This window comes from Chiloscyllium plagiosum, unplaced genomic scaffold (genome assembly GCF_037043375.1).
Source record: "Chiloscyllium plagiosum isolate Xiang-an unplaced genomic scaffold, Cpla_swu_hap1 HiC_scaffold_10, whole genome shotgun sequence".
In the NCBI taxonomy this organism is placed as follows: Eukaryota; Metazoa; Chordata; class Chondrichthyes; order Orectolobiformes; family Hemiscylliidae; genus Chiloscyllium; species Chiloscyllium plagiosum.
The window spans coordinates 111,988,627-112,006,934 of record NW_028270148.1 but is presented as its reverse complement, the minus strand read 5'-3'; the positions used below and the strand labels follow the sequence as shown (position 1 = coordinate 112,006,934).

General features: G+C 44.7%; 1 protein-coding gene across 3 annotated transcripts in view; it reads right to left on the bottom strand.

Annotated features, from left to right (window-relative positions):
- Nucleotides 1–18,308, bottom strand: part of ism1 (isthmin 1) — a 97,332-nt gene that overhangs the window by 69,100 nt on the left and 9,924 nt on the right. The window contains exon 1 of one of the 3 annotated variants that reach the window (XM_043696868.2): nt 12,601–12,690. The exons of the other annotated variants lie outside the window; for them this stretch is intronic. Coding sequence (XP_043552803.2) covers nt 12,601–12,684 — 84 coding nt within the window. The 5' untranslated portion in view covers nt 12,685–12,690. Of the gene's footprint in view, nt 1–12,600; nt 12,691–18,308 lie in introns of those variants that run through there. 3 annotated transcript variants of the gene reach the window in all.

Here is an 18,308-nt window from a genome sequence, read left to right as displayed (position 1 = left end):
CTTTGAACTTCCTTCTGACTGTCTTACACTGACAACCTCGAGTTCTGCTCTTCCCCATTGCATCCACTGCGTCATATCATGCTATATAATTTTATAAACCTCTTTTAAATCACTCCCAGGATCTTTTCCAATTTATGCTTCTGGTCTTGAAGTTTTAATTTTATTCTACTCTTGAGAATGCACCCCTTAGCACAGTGAAAGACCTGGAACAGCAGCTGGGGCTTGGCTTTACACTGGATCTCAGGAGCAGGAGGCCCCAAGGTAAGCTAGGAACACCGGCCCAAGGTACATCCCTGAGTTGCAGAATTAGGGAGGTCAGGCAGGAGACATTCCCTTTATTGAAGTTGGGTAAATGGGAAAGATGAAAGTGGGGACTGCAGATGCTAGAGAGCCAGAGTTGAGAAGTGTGGCGCTGGAAAAGCACAGCCGGTCAGGCAGCAGCCGAGAAGCAGGAGAGTCGACGTTTCAGGCATGATGAGGAATTCCTGATGAAAGTTTATGCCTGAAACATTGATCCTCCTGCTGCTCGATGTTGCCTGACCTGCTGTGTTCTTCCAGTGCCACCCTTTTCGACTCTAAATGGGACAGAAAGCGACTGAATGTAAAATCTGGATGAATCTCATGTATCTGCACCAATCACCACCAACCAAACCCCGACCCTCCCACCCAGTAAGAGGCAATCCCTTCGTTCTCAACAGATCCTTGGAAGGATCAGCATTCTGGTCGCTGTGATTGGATCCTGAGCATTTTTTCCTTCTTTCGGTGAGTGGCATTTCCAGAGCAGTCACAGCTCAACAGCAGCTTAAGCAAATTGAGGAGCAGTGGTCAGATTTTGAAGGAATAATGTTGGCAAGGATGTTCCATTTTGGTGAAAACATTCAGTATTACTGCCAGCACCATTTAACTCAGGAACATCCAAGCCATTCATCTTTGGAAGCCACAGATCCATTACGAGATCCTCATAGACCACATATGCAATTTCAATTATTCTTTATCTGCTGTGCTTACAAACGGCCCAAAGCTTCCATGATTACTTTTGACGGATTGAGCCCTGGGGTGTCTCTGTCACCAAAGTCCCTTTCAATCAAGGGGATGTTTAAACTTGACTAAATCTAGATTTTCCTCAATAATTCTACGATCAGCGTGGTTCACAGTGCTGTGATGTAGGATTCACCCAATGATGGAAAATGCAAAGAACAGCCATTTGCAAAGCACCAGACCCGATGAAATTCAAAAAGCCCAAACACAGAATGAGAAACGGTAGGGCCAATTAGCCAACCCCTGAAATTTAACAGCCAGGTTTCTAGGAGAGTACAGTTTGCATATCCAGTCCAAACTAAAAATGCATCTCGAGTCATACAGCATGAAAACAGGTGCTTCAGTCCAATCAGTCCATGCTGAACATCAACCAAAACTAGATTAGTCTCAAATGCTGCTCCTGGCCCATATCCCTCTAAACCTTTCCTATTTGTGTACTTATCTAAATGTCTTTCAAATGCTGTAATTGTCCCCTCATCCAGAAAGTTCATTCCACACATGAACCCTGCCTTTAAACATATTATAAACATACAGGTTGACAGTGCTGTTAAATGGGTATGAAACATTGAGTTGTACCAGCTCGGTGATGGTGGTTTGATGGAGCTGGTAACGGTCATTTTATTAAAAACTAGGATCATGATTAGGCCATTCGGCCCTTCAAGCCTGCTCCACCATTTAATCTGACCATGGCTGATCCTCTATTTTGACAACATATCCTCACTTTCTCCTTGTACCCCTTGATTGTTTAAGACCTAACACTTTATTCATGCTTTTGACACCATTGCTTACCATGCAGACAAGGCAGCTAGTTCACACAACTGAGGCCTGGTTAGGAGTGATATTAAAGCATTGATGGCAATGGTCCCTTGGACTGCAAGGAGACAGGAAGCTTAATGGAGATGGTCTCCCTGATGCAGGCTGAGGGAGGGGTGGGGAAATGTGGGGACAGGCCCTGCTCAGACAATTGGAGGTGTGGGAGGGATGGGGTTTGGGGGGGGGGGGGTGTGGTGGTTGGAAGGAGTCTGCAGTTCACAAAAGGCAGCCCGCATGCCCCTCTGACTGGGAATCCAGTCGCTACCTGTAATTGGCAAGAGTGAATGTGGACAACGTTGGTCCAGCAAGCCTCTGGAGTTCTCAGAGTGTGGTGGGATCAGGACACACACACACAGACACAGACACACACACATATCGCATCCCCTCCTAACCTCGGTCCATCCAGAGTTAGAACCTGCCCATTCGATCTGGGAACACGTAGTCGACTGTGTCCATGAGAACTATCGAGCAGCTTGAAACCTTTCAAAAAGAAAAATAACCCCCCCACCCCCTCCCCTTCACTGCCCCTCACGACAGGAATCCTGCAGATTTATAAAGCCTGATGTAAACGATACATAAACCATTTCCTGGCGTCAGTCCTTATTACTTTTGGTACAAATCCGATACCCTACCCCTCAAAAGGTTTGACATTGCCAAGTAAAACAACGGGGAATGATTACTTTGTGTCCTGGCACACCATGAGGTACCTGAAATAGTGTTGTACAGTCTCCATCAATCTGCCCGTCAATGAATGCAACATCTTTGGATGGAGTTTTAAGAAAGTACATCCATAACCTCATGGGATATGTCCCGCCAATTATTAGGGGCTGCACGCAACAAATTGGAAAGGTTTAGCCGAACAACGTTTTCACATTAGAGGACCCAGAGTGTTACTGCAGGAAAGGTTAATACAAAAACAATAGCACAAAAGTGGCTCTATTGTGATGAATATTGTCACAACCGCAACATGTTTTTGATCGAAATGTCCTGGAACTGAAATCGCTCCTGCATGCTGAAAGATTTTTAACTTTCACATTTCAGGTAATTTCTTTGAGTGCACCATCTAGAGCAATGTGAGCTACAACTCAGCATGCTATATCAGCACACTCTTGAGATTAAACAGTGACAAACTATCTAAAAAGGTACATTCCATAGATATCATTATGTAACACTATATGTACTTTGAGGATTTCAGTATGTAGCAATGAGCGTGCTTGGTGGGTTGAGCTGGGTAACTTTAGAGTTTTACATACATTTATTCTTCCTTTGTGCACTGCTCTTAAGTAAATACCCTCCCTTGAGTTAATGTGATAACTCTGCACATTCCCAAGTTTTACTCTTCATAAACTGGGGGTCATCAGAAACTCTGCCACTCTCGGTCCTGAACTCCTCTCACCCCACTATTGGCTGGTCTACACTCCTCGAGCAATGTCTCACATTTATAAAACCATCATCCTCGTTTAGTAATTCGGCCACAGCCTCAACGTTCCCTATCACCCCCCCACCCTCCCCAGTTCCCCACCCCTCCTCAATCCTGTAAACACCTCCGTCACCCTCAGAGAAGGCCATCCCAGAGCGGAAGGGTTAAGGACCCCAAGTAGGGTCACAAGCTGAAATCGCGATCCCGTTGAGTTATAACGGCCTTGCGTTTACTCTGACAGGGCCTGACTCTAACCCCAACACCTCCACCCACCCACTCTGCACTCTGAGCTCTCACTGATGGCTCCCAACAATTTTCGAGCTTCGATATGAGCTCACAGTGGGGAAAGTTTGGGAAACACTACCGAACAGTGGCTCAGTGTCGGTCCAATTCTGGCCCCTCGAGCACTCCTGATTTAGGTTGCTCCATCATTGGTGGTCACGTCTTCAGTTGCTTGGGCTCTAAGATCCACAGTTCACTCCCTGAACTTTTCAGCTTCTCTTTCCTCCTTTAAGACGCTCTCGAAAAACTTACTTTTTCCTTCTTTCGTGGGACCTCCGCATCACAGGCCAAGGCCAGCATTGGTTGCCCATTCCTGATTTTCTTCAACTGAGTGACGTGCTTGACCATTTCAGAGGGCGGTTAGGAATAAACCGCATCACTGTGGGCCTGGAGTAACATGTAGACCCGACCAGATAGGAAATGAAAGAAAAGTTCTGAAGAAAAGTCATGTCAGACTCAAAACAATCAATTGTTTCTCCTTCCACAGATACTACCAGACCTGCAGTGATTCTCATCCTACGAGGCTGTTCAAGAGTTACAAGCATCTCTGGACACTGGAACTCAGTCCAAGAAAACAGTGAAATCCACAGCTGATGCTGCATGTATGGAATAAGCTGCAGTGGAGGTGGTGGAGGCATTAGAGGGCATAAGTTTAAGGTGAGAGAGGAAAGATTTAAAAGGGAGCTAAGAGGCAACTTTTTCAAGTAGAGGGTGGTATGTGTGTGGAATGAATTGCCAGAGGAAGTGGTGGAGGCTGATACAACTACAATATTTAAAAGGCACCAACATGGGCACATGAATAGGAAGAGTTTAGAGGGATATGGGACGAATGCTGGTAAATGGGACTAGATTAATTTAGGATATTGGGTGGCATAGATGAGTTGGACCAAAGGGTCTATTTCTGTGCTGTATGACTCTATGATTCGATAGGAGTTTAAGGAACCCATGTTAAGGAATAGTGAACTGAGTTAGCAGTTTGCCTTAAGGGTCTCTGAGAGAGACATTAACTGAAGAAAATAGCAACTAGTGAACTTGCAGCAAGTTGTGAAAAGGAAACCAATCACAGCTGTAGAAAATGAAGAAGAAGGAGCTTTATTGAGGAGATATGGAGGACTCTTCACGGGTGATGAGTGTCTGTAAGGGTGTTGCTGAGATAATGTTTGTGATGAAGTTTCTCCAATTGTTCTTGTATAGTGTAACATAATTATTTTTCCCTTTTAGGGTCCTTCGATGAAAGCAGATTGGTGGATCCTTCTGAGTACGTTCAGTAACTGATTTCCATTGTAAACAAAAATTCAAACTTATGATCCATCAAACCAGGTTTCATTGTACGACCTGATTTGCTCAGTATTAGCATCAGCTGGCCTCACAACTCTAGCTAATATCTCTAAACTACAACAAAGCCCTACAACACTTCAAAGGAACACTATAAAACAAAGTTGGACGTCAAGTCTCAAAAGAAGATATTCAGGACAGAATTTGGTTGAAAGATACTGGCGTAGGTACTTATTATGTACTTTAAGACAAGTTTTAAAAAAAGAATGTGTTCTACATATCCTTTTTGGAACATAATTGTGGTTTGGAGTGAATTGCAAGTGGCAGCAATGATAGCACTCACTTCATGCCACCATGGTAGTCAGTGTGGGTCCCAGTGACATGACTCTCAGATCTGTTGGCCATGTGTGCATGGGTCCCTGCCATATACATACTCCACCCAACACCCCACTGTCCCAATCACTCCAGGATGACTGTACCTCCCAGTAACTTAGCCACAAGCTAACGATCCCTAGAGAAGTTGTTATTCCTGCCCACCATCTGAAGCTGAGAGAAGGCAGTGTAGAGAAATGAGTTGGTGTGATTTTAATTAGGAAACCCTTTCACATTGCTGGCTGCAGAACTGAATAGCAGGCGAGTTACTGACATTATCAAACAATGGAGGAGCAAATTACTGCAGAAGCTGAAATCTGTACTGAAAACAGCAAATGGTGGAGATCACAGCGGGTCAGACAGCATCCACAGAGAGACAGCGAGTTAATGTTTCGAGTCTAGATGTCTCTTCTTCAGGGCTGACGTGAAGTGTGGAAGGGCCCATTGAATCCACGCTGATCCTCTGAAGAACATCACACCCAGATACATCCCTCCCTCCTGTACTTCCCATGGCCAATCCACCCTGACCTGCACTCCTTTGAACTGTGGGAAGATACATATAGACACGGGAGAATGTTCAAACTCTACATAGTCGCCTGAGGCTGGAATCAAACCCAGGTCCCTGGTGCTATGCTGCCCTAGTATTTATTAGGTGCTTCAACCCCAGCTTCTTTTCCCTATCCACCAGAACCACCTACTCCTCTGTCAATCAAACCTTGTCTGGAAAACATTCAATGTTTCCACCTGCACTAAATGGAAGACCCGTAAGTTTTGAATTACTTCTGCACTATCCTGGAAGATAAACCAATGTCTCATCACGTACCCTGTCAAGACTCCTCACGATCTTATATGTTTCAATAACATCACTAACAAACATACTTCTTGGTTCAGGCAGCGCATTCCAAATTGCAACAACTTGCTGATGCCTCTGGGTGCCTGTCTCAAAGCTTTCCAAGCCTGTCCACCACCTACAGGGAACAAGCCAGGAGTGTGTGATGGAATACTCCCCATTTTCCCTGGATGGGGGCAGCTCCAAAAACACCCAAGAATAGAACAGAGCGAGAAATACAATGTTACAGCTGCAGAGAAGGTGCACGGGGAGTGAGAGCAACATTAAATTTAAAATTTGACAGGTCCATTCTAATAACAGCGGGGAAGAAGCCATTCCTGAATCTGTTGGCATGTCTGTTTAAGCTTTTGTATCTTCTTCCTGATGGAAGAGGGTATAACTGGGGTGGGAGGGGTCTTTGATAGTGTTGGCTGCTTTCCCCAGGCAGGGGGGAGTATAGATGGAGCCAATGGGTGGAAGATTGACTTGTGTGATGGACTGGACTGTATTCACAACTCTCTGTTGTGTTTAAGGCACATTGGAAGCCTAGGTGGATTTGACCCAGTATTTACCCTCACCTCGCTGTAGACAATCAGGTCTATGACTCAGTGTCAACAGCAGAAACCTTTCAGCCATTCTCCACCTGCTCAGTGGGGAGTGTTTAGCTCCAGAGTGAATGGCAGGGGAGTCTGACAGGTTCGGTAAGATCCACATCACCAAGTGTTTCCATTCTATCCGAGCACAAAAATCTGCTTTACATATCAACACAAACATTTATACGTGTCTAAAAAAATCCAACTCCAAGATATTTTTTTTTAAAAATCTGGTTAAAGGAAAAATACATTATTCCCATTTCAAGAGTCAGATTGGGCAAAAACAATCTGACCTGTTTTTCTGAGTTGATTAATTTCTGCTCCAAGGTGACTGTCTATCTCAATACTTAATGCATTTGCAAGATTTTTGTGATTACAGTGGAAAAGTAATAGTTCCTCATTTACGCCAGTCCTGACCCAGAAAACTGGTTCTCAACCGTTAAGTATGCTCGTGCGAGTTATTATTTCGTAGTCTGGGGTGTTTCCTTAAACCTTTCTAAACCAATCTATCAACACAACACTCTCAAACTTTGACTGCATTTTCCAATCCCTTTGCACTGTAAGGTTTCTCATTTGTAATCTGCTATTCTCATGAGCACAGGTCAATGTGCGCACAGAGGTTTGGAACTGAACAGTATTTAACTTTTAAAATAACTTAATGTTTTCATGGTTAATTACTTTTTTCTGTTTAAGTTTATGGCTGCATTGAAACTATATTTTAGAACTTAACAATTTTGTTTTACAAACCAAAACCAAAAAGCGATCTGATATTGTTCAACGTTTCTTTGCTGGTGAAATTGAATGGGGTTTTTATTCATACACTGATCACTGGGCACGTGGCTGGAGATGAGGTAGCTCAGTGCTTAGCACTGCTGCCTCAATCCCAGGGACCCAGGTTCGATTCCAGCCTCAGGCAGCTATGTGTGTGGAGTTTGCACATTCTCTCTGTATCTGTGTGGGTTTCCTCCCACGGTCCAAAAACGTGCAAGTTAGGGTGGATTGGCTATGCTAAATTGCACGTAGTGCCCAGGGATGTGCAGGCTAGGGTGGATTGGCCAAGGGAAATGTAGGGTTACAGGGATAGGGTAGGAGAGTGGGTCTGGGTGGGATGCGCTTCAGAGGTCAGTGTGGAACTCAATGGGCTGAATGGCTTGCTCCCACAATGTAGGGATTCTATGAAAAACGATGCTTTCAATTTAAAACAAAAATCCTACCTCTGCTTTCTGTGCAAAGCAGAAATAATGCAAAATCAGAAATAAAACCAAATTGGTAACTGCTGCAGATGGAATATCCATTACATAGTTCCTGTTTTCAATAATATATTCTGCACATAAAGGTACCAGTGGGGGCTATAGGACACTACTCCAGGTGACCATAATTCTAAAATGGTGGACTGAGCACAGCAGGGGTTGGGCAGCTGCTCCTGAGATTCAGGCTGATTTCTAGATTTACGTCTGGATTTCTTACAGTTATTACATTCCAGTCATGTAAGATCTTTATTTCGATTCACTTTCAATTCTCTTACGGTCAAAAATGCAAAACAAAACCCAAAGAAATACCGCACTTTTTTTCAAACGGAGTTCTGTTAATGGACCTTTTGACTCAAACTCTACTCATGCTTCGGGTAAGAAGATTGCCAGTTTGAAGGTTTGTTAGGGACAAATGCTGGAATCCAAGGTAGACAGGCAAGAGGCTGGAAGAACACAGCCAGCCAGGCAGCATCAGGAGAGGCAGAGAAGTCCGACATTTCGGGTGTAACCCTGCTTCAGGACTGAGAGTTTGGAGGTTTACTCCAGAGATCTGAGCACCTTGACCAGACCGGGGGGTCTTCAAACTGATGTGGGGTCCTGTCGTCTGTGCCAGGGGTCTCTGGATAGTGACTGAGCAGGGCTAGGCAGGAGCAAAGTGGAGCTGTCATACTTGTGGCAGAGTGAGTGAGTGTGTCAGTTGGATGGATAGCTGGTTTTATTGAGTTGAAAAAGCATGGTACTGGAAAAGCACAGCAGGTCAGGCAGCATTCGACGTTTCGGGCATAAGCCCTTCAAGAGAAATGCTTGAAACGTCGACTCTCCTGCTCCTCGGATGCTGCCTGACCTGCTGTGCTTTTCCAGCATCACCCTCTTTGACTCTGATCTCCAGCATCTGCAGCCCTCACCTTCTCCTGAGCTGGTTTTATGATGCAGACACACAACAGCGTGGGTTCAATTCCTGCACTGGCTGAGGTTACGATAGAGATTCTTCCTTCTCACCTGTTGCCTGAGGAGTAGAGACCCTCAGGTTAAACCACCACCACTCGTCTCTATAATAAGGAAGGCAGTCATCTAGGAATAAGGTAATTTTGCTGACTATGTGAGCTGAATCCCTCCATGTGGGGGGCTCTAAATAAAGCAGTGAATAAATCCCTGTGGCTGTAACTAAACAGCTTTCTCAAAAGCCTTATTAAATATCCTTTAAGTGCAGCTCAATCAATGTAAAAGTCACACAAACTTAGATGGGGAGAGGTGCCCATTCATTCATTAACTAATGAACTTGAGCAGACACTCCAACACAGTGAGGTCTGGAGCTGGTGGCAATATCGCTGAACTTGTACAGTAAGTCCCTGGGTTGTGACACAGTTCCATCCTTGAGACAAACTGATTTGCACTCAAGTCAGAACACAGTCCGAAACAACAGGCAGCAGTCATTCACGAGTACAGGAAATGATCATACGCCGATCTATAAAATTACACCCCTATATGAGATCACATCCGTAAGTCAGACATTTATAAACTGGGGATCTCCCATAATCCAAAACCCCATCACTTAATATTCTAGGGGTCCATGGTGGATGGTGAAACTTGAATTCAACAGAAATCTGGGATTGAAATCTGGCCTAATGGTGTCTGCTGTAAATTGTTATTGAAGAAAAACAATTGGTTTACAAATGCTCTTTAGGGAAGAAACTGGCCCTATCTTTATCTGGTCTGGGCTACATCAGACTCCAGACCCACAGCAATGATCCTTAACTGCTCTCAGGGCAATAAAGATAGAATCCAAAGAACAGATTTTATAGAATCCCTACAGCGTGGAAATAGGCCATTCAGCCCAACAAGTCCACACTGACTCTCCAAAGAACATTCTGCCCAGACCCATCCTCCAATCTCTTCCTTGCAATCTTGCATTTCCCATGACTAATCCACCCAGCCTGCACATCTGTGAACACTAATGGGCAATTTCCCATGGCCAGTCCACCCTAACCTGGACATCGTTGGAGGGAAACAGAGCACCCGGAGGAAACCCACGCAGACACGGGGAGAATGTGCAAACTCCATACAAACAGTTGCCCAAGGCTGGAATCGAACCCAGGTCCCTGGTGCTGTGAGACAGCAGTGCTAACCACTGAGCCACTGTGCCACCCTAAATTGAGAAAAAAAGAACAAGACAATGTCGCCAGGGAGTGCTGCAGTGCTGTATGTACCGCGTTTCTCAGATGAGTCATTAAAATGAGCCCTCTCAGATTGACGTGAGCACTGGAAGAGGTGGCTGGTGGTGGGGGAGGGAGATGGGGGAGGTCTCTGCAGAGTACTGGTCATTATTTATCCCTCAACTAACACAACTGAAACTGAGGATCGGATCGCCAACCCACTGCCACTTGTTGGAGCTGACTGCGCACAAAACTGGCTGCCAAGAACTCCAGTAACTACAGTAACTCCAAAAACTACAGTAACTAGTGACTCCAGTGACTCTAGCAGCTAGTGACTCCAGTAACTATAGTAACTACAGTAACTATAGAAATTACAATAACTACAATAACTCCAGTGACTCCAGCAACTATAGTAACTACAGTGACTCCAGTAACTTCAGTGACTCCAGTAACTACAGTAGTAGCTACAGCAACTCCAGCAACTATAGAAATTACAATAACTACAATAACTCCACTGACTCCAGTTAACTATAGTAACTTCAGTGACTCCAGTGACTAGTGACTCCAGTAGCTATAGCAACAACAGTGACTCCAGTAACTATAGTAACTTGTGACTCCAGTGACTAGTGACTCCAGTAGCTACAGTGACAACAGTGACTCCAGTAACAATGACAACCACAATAACTACAATGATTCCAGTAGCTACAGTAACTCCAGTGACTCCAGTAACTACAGTGACCCCAGTAACTATAGAAATTACAATAACTACAATAACTCCAGTAACTATAGTAACTTCAGTGACTCCAGTGACTAGTGACTCCAGTAACTACAGTGACAACAGTGACTCCAGTAACATGACAACCACAGTAACTACAATGATTCTAGTAACTTCAGTGACTCCAGTGACTAGTGACTCCAGTAACTCCAGTAACAACAGTGATTCCAGTGACTAGTGACTCCAGTAGCTACAGTAACTACAATGATTCCAGTAGCTAGTGACCCCAGTAACTACAGTAACTCCAGTAACTACAGTAACAACAGTGATTCCAGTGACTAGTGACTCCAGTAGCTACAGTAACTACAATGATTCCAGTAGCTAGTGACCCCAGTAACTACAGTAACTCTAGTAACTACAGTGACTCTAGTAACAGTGACTTCAGTAACTACAATGACTCCAGTAACTACAGTAACTACAGTGACTCCAGTGACTACACTAACTACAGTGACTACACCTCAAAAGCACTTTGTGGGCTGTGTAGTTCCTGACAGCATGAAAGATGCTGCAGCAAATCAGACATTTCTTTCTAGAGATTACACATTAACCAAATGAAGAATTGGGTAAATTTAATTAGAAAGAAGAGATGGCCTCAATGGTGTTGCATATTTCTGTGCGGATGGCTTCTAATCCAGCTGTGAGCAGAGGGAGATTTAATTATAGAACTGTTGCATAAATGTGGGTTTATACTTTTGTTAAGTCTGTTTGAAGAAAACGTTCAAAGAAAAAGAACAAGGTCCCGTAATTAGGATGTGATGTAATGCCTTCTCCACAAAATATGAGAACTATTTAACCCAAATTATTTCATTACACATGCTATAATTTCTGTTTACCACTATTTCCCTTTCTTTCTTGGCACCCATTGCACACATAGCTACCTCCTAGACCTCAGGCTTCAGACGAAGGAAGACATTAAACTCTTGGACATCACATCCCAGTCATCTTCATGCGGTGGCTTAGAGCAAGGGTCCTCCCAATGGGGGGCTGGGGGGGGGGCCCCAAGTTAAAATCTTGGAAGACCAAGTTCGGAGGCAGCTATTGGCCACTGCCGAGCTCTGGCTGAGTTCAAAAGCAGATGTACCGTCTACAGTTACAGTACCCACTGTCCCTGGTACCTCCCGCACTCTCTATGGGCTCTATCTTGCACCCTATACTCCCCACACATCCACTCTCTACCCCAGTCCCCCGCATGCACAGACCTCACTGAGGGGCCAGAATTCAGTCACAAAGCTCAGAAATGGGGCCACAGTGGCTAACAGTTTCGGAAGCACTCGCTATGGGGATGTTTAAGGTACAGTGCTCCACCAAGGAGATGTGTCAAAGGACTTTTCAAAGTAATTGCTTATTTTCATTAGACAGGTACACAATCCTTTATCCGAAATCTTTTTTGCGGAGTATGGAGCGCCATTTTGTTGTGCTGACAGGTGTCCTAACTCCGCACCCACTCGAACCACATCACTCAAATGTGACATGGCCCAGCATTGACAGGGGTCAATTGTGTCTCAGCGCTCATACTACTCACACATGGGTCTGTTGTGAGGTAATTCATTTTTCTTCATTTCATTGTGAAAAATGTCATTTATTCCGAAATCTGCAAAATTCCGAATTCCGAAAAACAACTGGCCCCAAGGGTTTTGGATAAAAGATTGTGTACCTGTGCTCTGAACAGTGACAACGTAAACTCTGCAACTTTAGTAACTTCATGGACTGAGAGAATCAGTAACAATGCTATTTCTCGAGATGAAAGAAGCAACGAGAAACTGCTGGGAAGGAATTATAAATAACACGCCAGCTAATCACCTGTGGGAAGGAGCACCTGTTTCCTGGGAGACAGGAGGTAACACTGCTTGATAACCTGCTGAAGACTGCTTGCAGAAGGAACATCCTGAAGTAAAGTGGTTTATTACAGGAAAAGCTGAATAGACAGCTGACCCTGAATGTAACCAGGAAAAGGGGAGCTCCTTCTGAGAACAAAGCGAGCTACAAATTTAAGATCTCCAGAAACGACATCCATGTTGGGGGTAAAAGAATCTTGAAATAACAGTAGCATCACATCACAAACTTGAAAGAGAGAAAATTGTATAAGAATCCAATACCAGAACAATTTAACAGCAGAACTTTGAAAAACAACATTGCACAAGGATTGAACACTGGTCATTTCCAGGGACACACACTGTTGGCTGGAATCATGCCCAGATTCCACCATTAATTGGATAATAGCCAGGTTGAGTTGCTTTATTGAAGTTGCTAACTTGAGGGCTCTTATTTTGGTTGCTACATGCAATGAAGTTTAACTTACTTGACTCTGTGTGAGATTACTTAATAAGTTGCCAAATTAAAGGTAACTTGTGACTTACCTAAAACAGGAAAAGGTGAGGACTGCAGATGCTGGAGAGTCAGAGTGCTGGAAAAGCACAGCAGGTCAGGTAGCATCCGAGGAGCAGGAGAGTCAACCTTTCAGACCTTTGATGAAGGGTTTATGCCTGAAACGTTGACTCTCCTGGTCCTTGGATGCTGCCTGACCTGCTGTGCTTTTCCAGTGCCACACCTTTCGATATTCACCCACAATAATATATTAATGGTAACCATGAGATCCTCAACCCACTCCACTCTGTAATCTCACTCTAGGAGATCATCACATCATCAACAACACAGCTCTTAATGTAATAAAAATTGTAAACGCTAGAGAAACTCAGCAGGTCTGGCAACGGTCTGTAGAAGGAGAAGAACAGAGTTAACGAGTCTGGACCGGTGTGACCCTTCTTTATCCAACTACGCCATGATGGACACCACATGTTGCTGCCCTCTGAGAAACTCTGACGAAATGGTTTATGTACTGATTTTTTAAAATCAGGATGTCATCTTGACGAGCTCAGCAGAAGGGTCACTGGACTCAAACACTAACTCTGTTCCTCGCTCCGCAGATGCTGCCAGACCTGCTGAGTTTCTCCAGCAATTTCTGGGTTTTTTTCAGATCTCTAGCAACTGCAGTATTTTACATTGATCTGAATAGCTTCCAATGTACATACTCTGCAACAGGTCACTGGGAGATAAATAGATCCAGGAAAAACACACTGGAAGCTACTGCTGAAACTTTCATTCTGAGGTGCTGATAATATCTGTATCCAGCCCATAAATTACTTTGAATAACAAGAATGTAAGTTAGCTCGCTGAGCTGGAAGGTTTGTTTTCAGATGTTTCATCACCATGACTAGGTAACATCATCAGTGAGCCTCTGGTGAAACACTGGTGGCATGTCCCGTCTCTCTATTTAAAGGTCTTGGTTTCTTAAGGTAGGTGATGTCATTTCCAGTTACTTTTTTCCAGGGAAGATAGATAGGGTCGAAATCGATGTGTTTATTGATGGAGTTCTGGTTAGAATGCCATGCCTTTGGGCGGCACAGTGGTAGAGTGGTTCGCACTGCTGCCTCACAGCGCCAGAGACCCGGGTTCAATTCCCGCCTCAGGCGACTCTCTGTGTGGAGTTTGCACACTCTCCCCGTGTCTGCGTGGGTTTCCTCCGGGTGCTCCGGTTTCCTCCCACAATCCGAAAATGTGCAGGTTAGGTGAATTGGCCATGCTAAATTGCCCATAGTGTTAGGTGAAGGGGTAAATATCGGGGAATGGGTCTGGGTGGGTTGCGCTTCAGCGGGTCGGTGTGGACTTGTTGGGCTGAAGGGCCTGTTTCCACACTGTAAGAAATCTAAAAAAAAACTGGTGCGTGTCTTTGTTTCACCTGTCCTGGGATATGTGTCCCCAAGAACTCCGCCAAAAACTAAAACACCTAATTGAAGTTTCACGCCACCCCATTCACTCCACCCAAGAATTCCTGAACATCATCAAAGACACCAAGATAGAAGAGGATGAAATAATGGTCTCCTAGGATGTTCCAGCCCTTTTCACATCAAATAACATCGACCTGGCCAAAGAAACACGAGCATCACTACTAGGAAAACCAGGACCACAAACATCGGACAGCACCAACTTTATCAGCAAAGACAACATCCTAAAGCTAGTGGACCTGTGCCTCACCTCCCACTTCACCTTCATTAACAAAACCTTCAAACAAGTGAATGAAGCACCTATGCGATCACCAATATCAGGGCTCATGCGGAAGCAGTAATTGCAGAGATTTGAACAAGCGGCCCTCCCATTTTTCCAACCCAAACTTTGTTGCGTGTCCTCATTCTTGGCCCAATCACAAAAGGAAACATCTTCAGGATAGTTATCCTGTCAAGCCCCACTCACTATCTCATACATATGCAAATAAAATCGTTTCTATCCTTCGGAACTCCAATGGATACAAGGTAAATCTCTCCTCAATAAGTAACTCTCCAACCACTCCCGCCCCAGGAATGAATCAAATGAACCTTCTCTCAACTGTTGGTAATGCATTTATGAAATAAGGAGATCAGGAACTCTTCCTGATGAAGGGCTTATGCCCAGAACATCAACTCTCCTGCTCCTCGGATGTTGCCTGACCTGCTGTGCTTTTCCAGCATCGCACTCTTTGACTCGGATCTCCGGCATCTGCAGTCCTCACATTCTCCTAGTCTTATCTTCCTTACCCCCTTGCAACTAAACAACATTTGTACAGGTTGTTCTTGTATAACGCGTGTTTTGTCAGCGCGAATTGGCTATAACACAATTGTCGAATTGTGGATATTGTTTGGATAACATGAACTTTCTACTGATTGGGCGGAGCAATTTCCCACAGCACGATTTCCTCCTGCGCAATTTCCTCTTGCGCAATTTTCCACAGCACGATTTCCTCCTGCGCAATTTCCTACAGTGCAATTTTCTCCTGCACTATTTTGTACAGCTCGATTTTCACCTGCATGATTTTGTACGGTGCGATTTCCTCCTACCTGATTTACTACTGCATGATTTTCTACTGCGTGATTTTCCACTGTGCCATTTCCTACTGCATGATTTTCCCCTGTGCGATTTTCTGCAGCGCAATTTCCTCCATTGCAAATTTCCTCCTGTGCAATTTTTACCTGCCCAATTTCCTACAGTGTAATATTCCCCTGTGCGATTTCTTCCTGCGCAGATTCCTCCTGCTCAATTGTGTACAGCGCCATTTCCTCCTGCACAATTCCCTGCAGCGTGATTTTCCCCTGCGCAAATTCCCCCCAGCACAAATACCTCCAGCGCAACTTCTCCCCAGTGCAAATTCTCCCCAGTGCAAACTCCCCCCAGCGCAAATTCTCCCCAGTGCAAACTCCCCCCAGCTCAAATTCTCCCCAGCGCAAATTCTCCCCAGCGCAATTTTATTTAGGTCAATTTCCTCCAGTGCAATTTTCTCCTGCGCCATTTTTCACAGCGCGATTTCTCCTGCAGGATTTTCCACAACGCCATTTTCTCCTGCGGGATTTTCCACAGGCCATTTCCTCCTGCGCGACTTCCTACTGTGCAATTTTCCACTGTGTGATTTTCTCCTGCGCGATTTCCCACAGTGCAATTTCCTACAGCACGATTTTCTCCTGCGCGATTTCTACAGCACGATTTTCTCCTGCGCAATTTTCTCCAACACAATTTCGTACTGCATGATTTCCTCCGGCGCGATTTTCCAAAATGCAATTTCCTCCTGAGCAATTTTCCACAGTGCGATTTCCTCCTGCACAATTTTCCACAGCATGATTTCCTCCTGCGCGATTTTCTACAGCACGATTTCCTTTTGCGGGATTTCCTCCTGTGCAATTTTCAACAGCACGATTTCATCCTCCACAATTTTCCACAGCACGATTTCCTGCTGCGCGATTTTCCACAGTGCGATTTCCACCTGCATGATTTTCCACAGTGCAATTTCCTCCTGCGTGATTTCCTCCTGCACGATTTCATTCTGCGCGATTTTCGATTTTCCACAATGCGAATTCCTCCTGCGCGATTTTCCACAGCACGACTTCCTCCTGCACGATTTCCTCCTGCGCAATTTTCCACAGTGCAATCTCCTCCTGTACGATTTTCCACAGTGCAATCTCCTCCTGCGCGATTTCCTCCTGCGCGATTTTCAACAGCATGATTTCCTCCTGCACGATTTCCTGCTGCACGATTTTCCACAGTGCGATTTTCCACAGCACGATTTCCAGCTGCACGATTTTCCACAGCACGATTTCCTCCGGCATGATTTTCCACAGTGCAATTTCCTCCTGCACGATTTTCCACAGTGCGATTTCCTCCTGCGCAATTTTCCACAGCACAATTTCCTCCTGCGCGATTTTCCACAGTGCGATTTCCTTCTGCACGATTTTCCACAGCACAATTTCCTCCTGCGCGATTTTCCACAGTGTGATTTCCTCCTGCACGATTTTCCACAGCACGATTTCCTCCTGCGCAATTTTCCACAGCACAATTTCCTCCTGTGCGATTTTCCACAGCACGATTTCCTCCTGCGCGATTTTCCACAGTGCGATTTCCTCCTGCGCGATTTTCCACAGTGCGATTTCCTCCTGCACGATTTTCCACAGTGCGATTTTCTCCTGCACGATTTTCCACAGCACAATTTCCTCCTGTGCGATTTTCCACAGTTCGATTATCTCCTGTGCGATTTTCTACAGATCAATATTCTCCTGTGCTATTTTCTACAGCGCGAGGTTACAGAGGAATACAACTGTTGCGTTATAGCAGAACAACCTGGACTCCCTTTCTAACTTCTTGCTGCATCCGCACATAAGAGCAGCAAAGGACAAAGAGAAAGTGTTTCGGGGTGAAAAGTGAAAGCGCATTCAGGGAGGATGAAAATGTTACCTCAGCTACTGCATTACAGATTTCCACACAATTTCAACGTAACATACAGAAATAAAATACAATGGGTGTGAACAGCTGGGAGTGAACGACCTTTTGGTCAAAATAATTTGTATTTATAAAGAAACTTTCACAAACTCAAAATATCCTGAAGCATTGAGTAGTTCACGGAGAGGTTTATAAAATCATGAGGGGCATGGATAGGGTGAATAGCCAAGGTCTTTTCCCTGGAGTGGGGGGGTCCAGAACTAGAGGGCATAGGTTTAAAGTGAGAGGGGTGTTATGGACTAGGCCAGGCCACTCAAAACATTCTTGAGCAGGCAGCCCCACACCATAACTTTGCAATTTGTTTTGGTAAGTGTACAGTGAAAATTACCTGGAGTAAGATAGCTCGGTTGACTACTAGATTTTAAAACAGACAAAACATTATTCACAAAATTATACAATGAAACACAAAGAACAGAATAAAGAGTCCCTACAGAACTCAGCCTACCCAAACGAGGGTTAATTATGCTGTTCTGAATAAACACAACAGTCCTAATAAGCAAATTCCCTTTAAAAACCAGTATAAATGGAACACCTGCTTACAGGTTGAAGTTGAAGGGCAGAGAGAGAGAGAGAGAGTTTCCGCAAAGCTCCCTGTTGAACTTGCCAGTTCAAGACTGAACTAAAACTGCTCAGCTCAGCTAGTGAGCTGGCCAAGCCCCTTCTATTATACAGGTCACTTCTAAAACATGATCACTTTGGCCTGAAGTCTCATC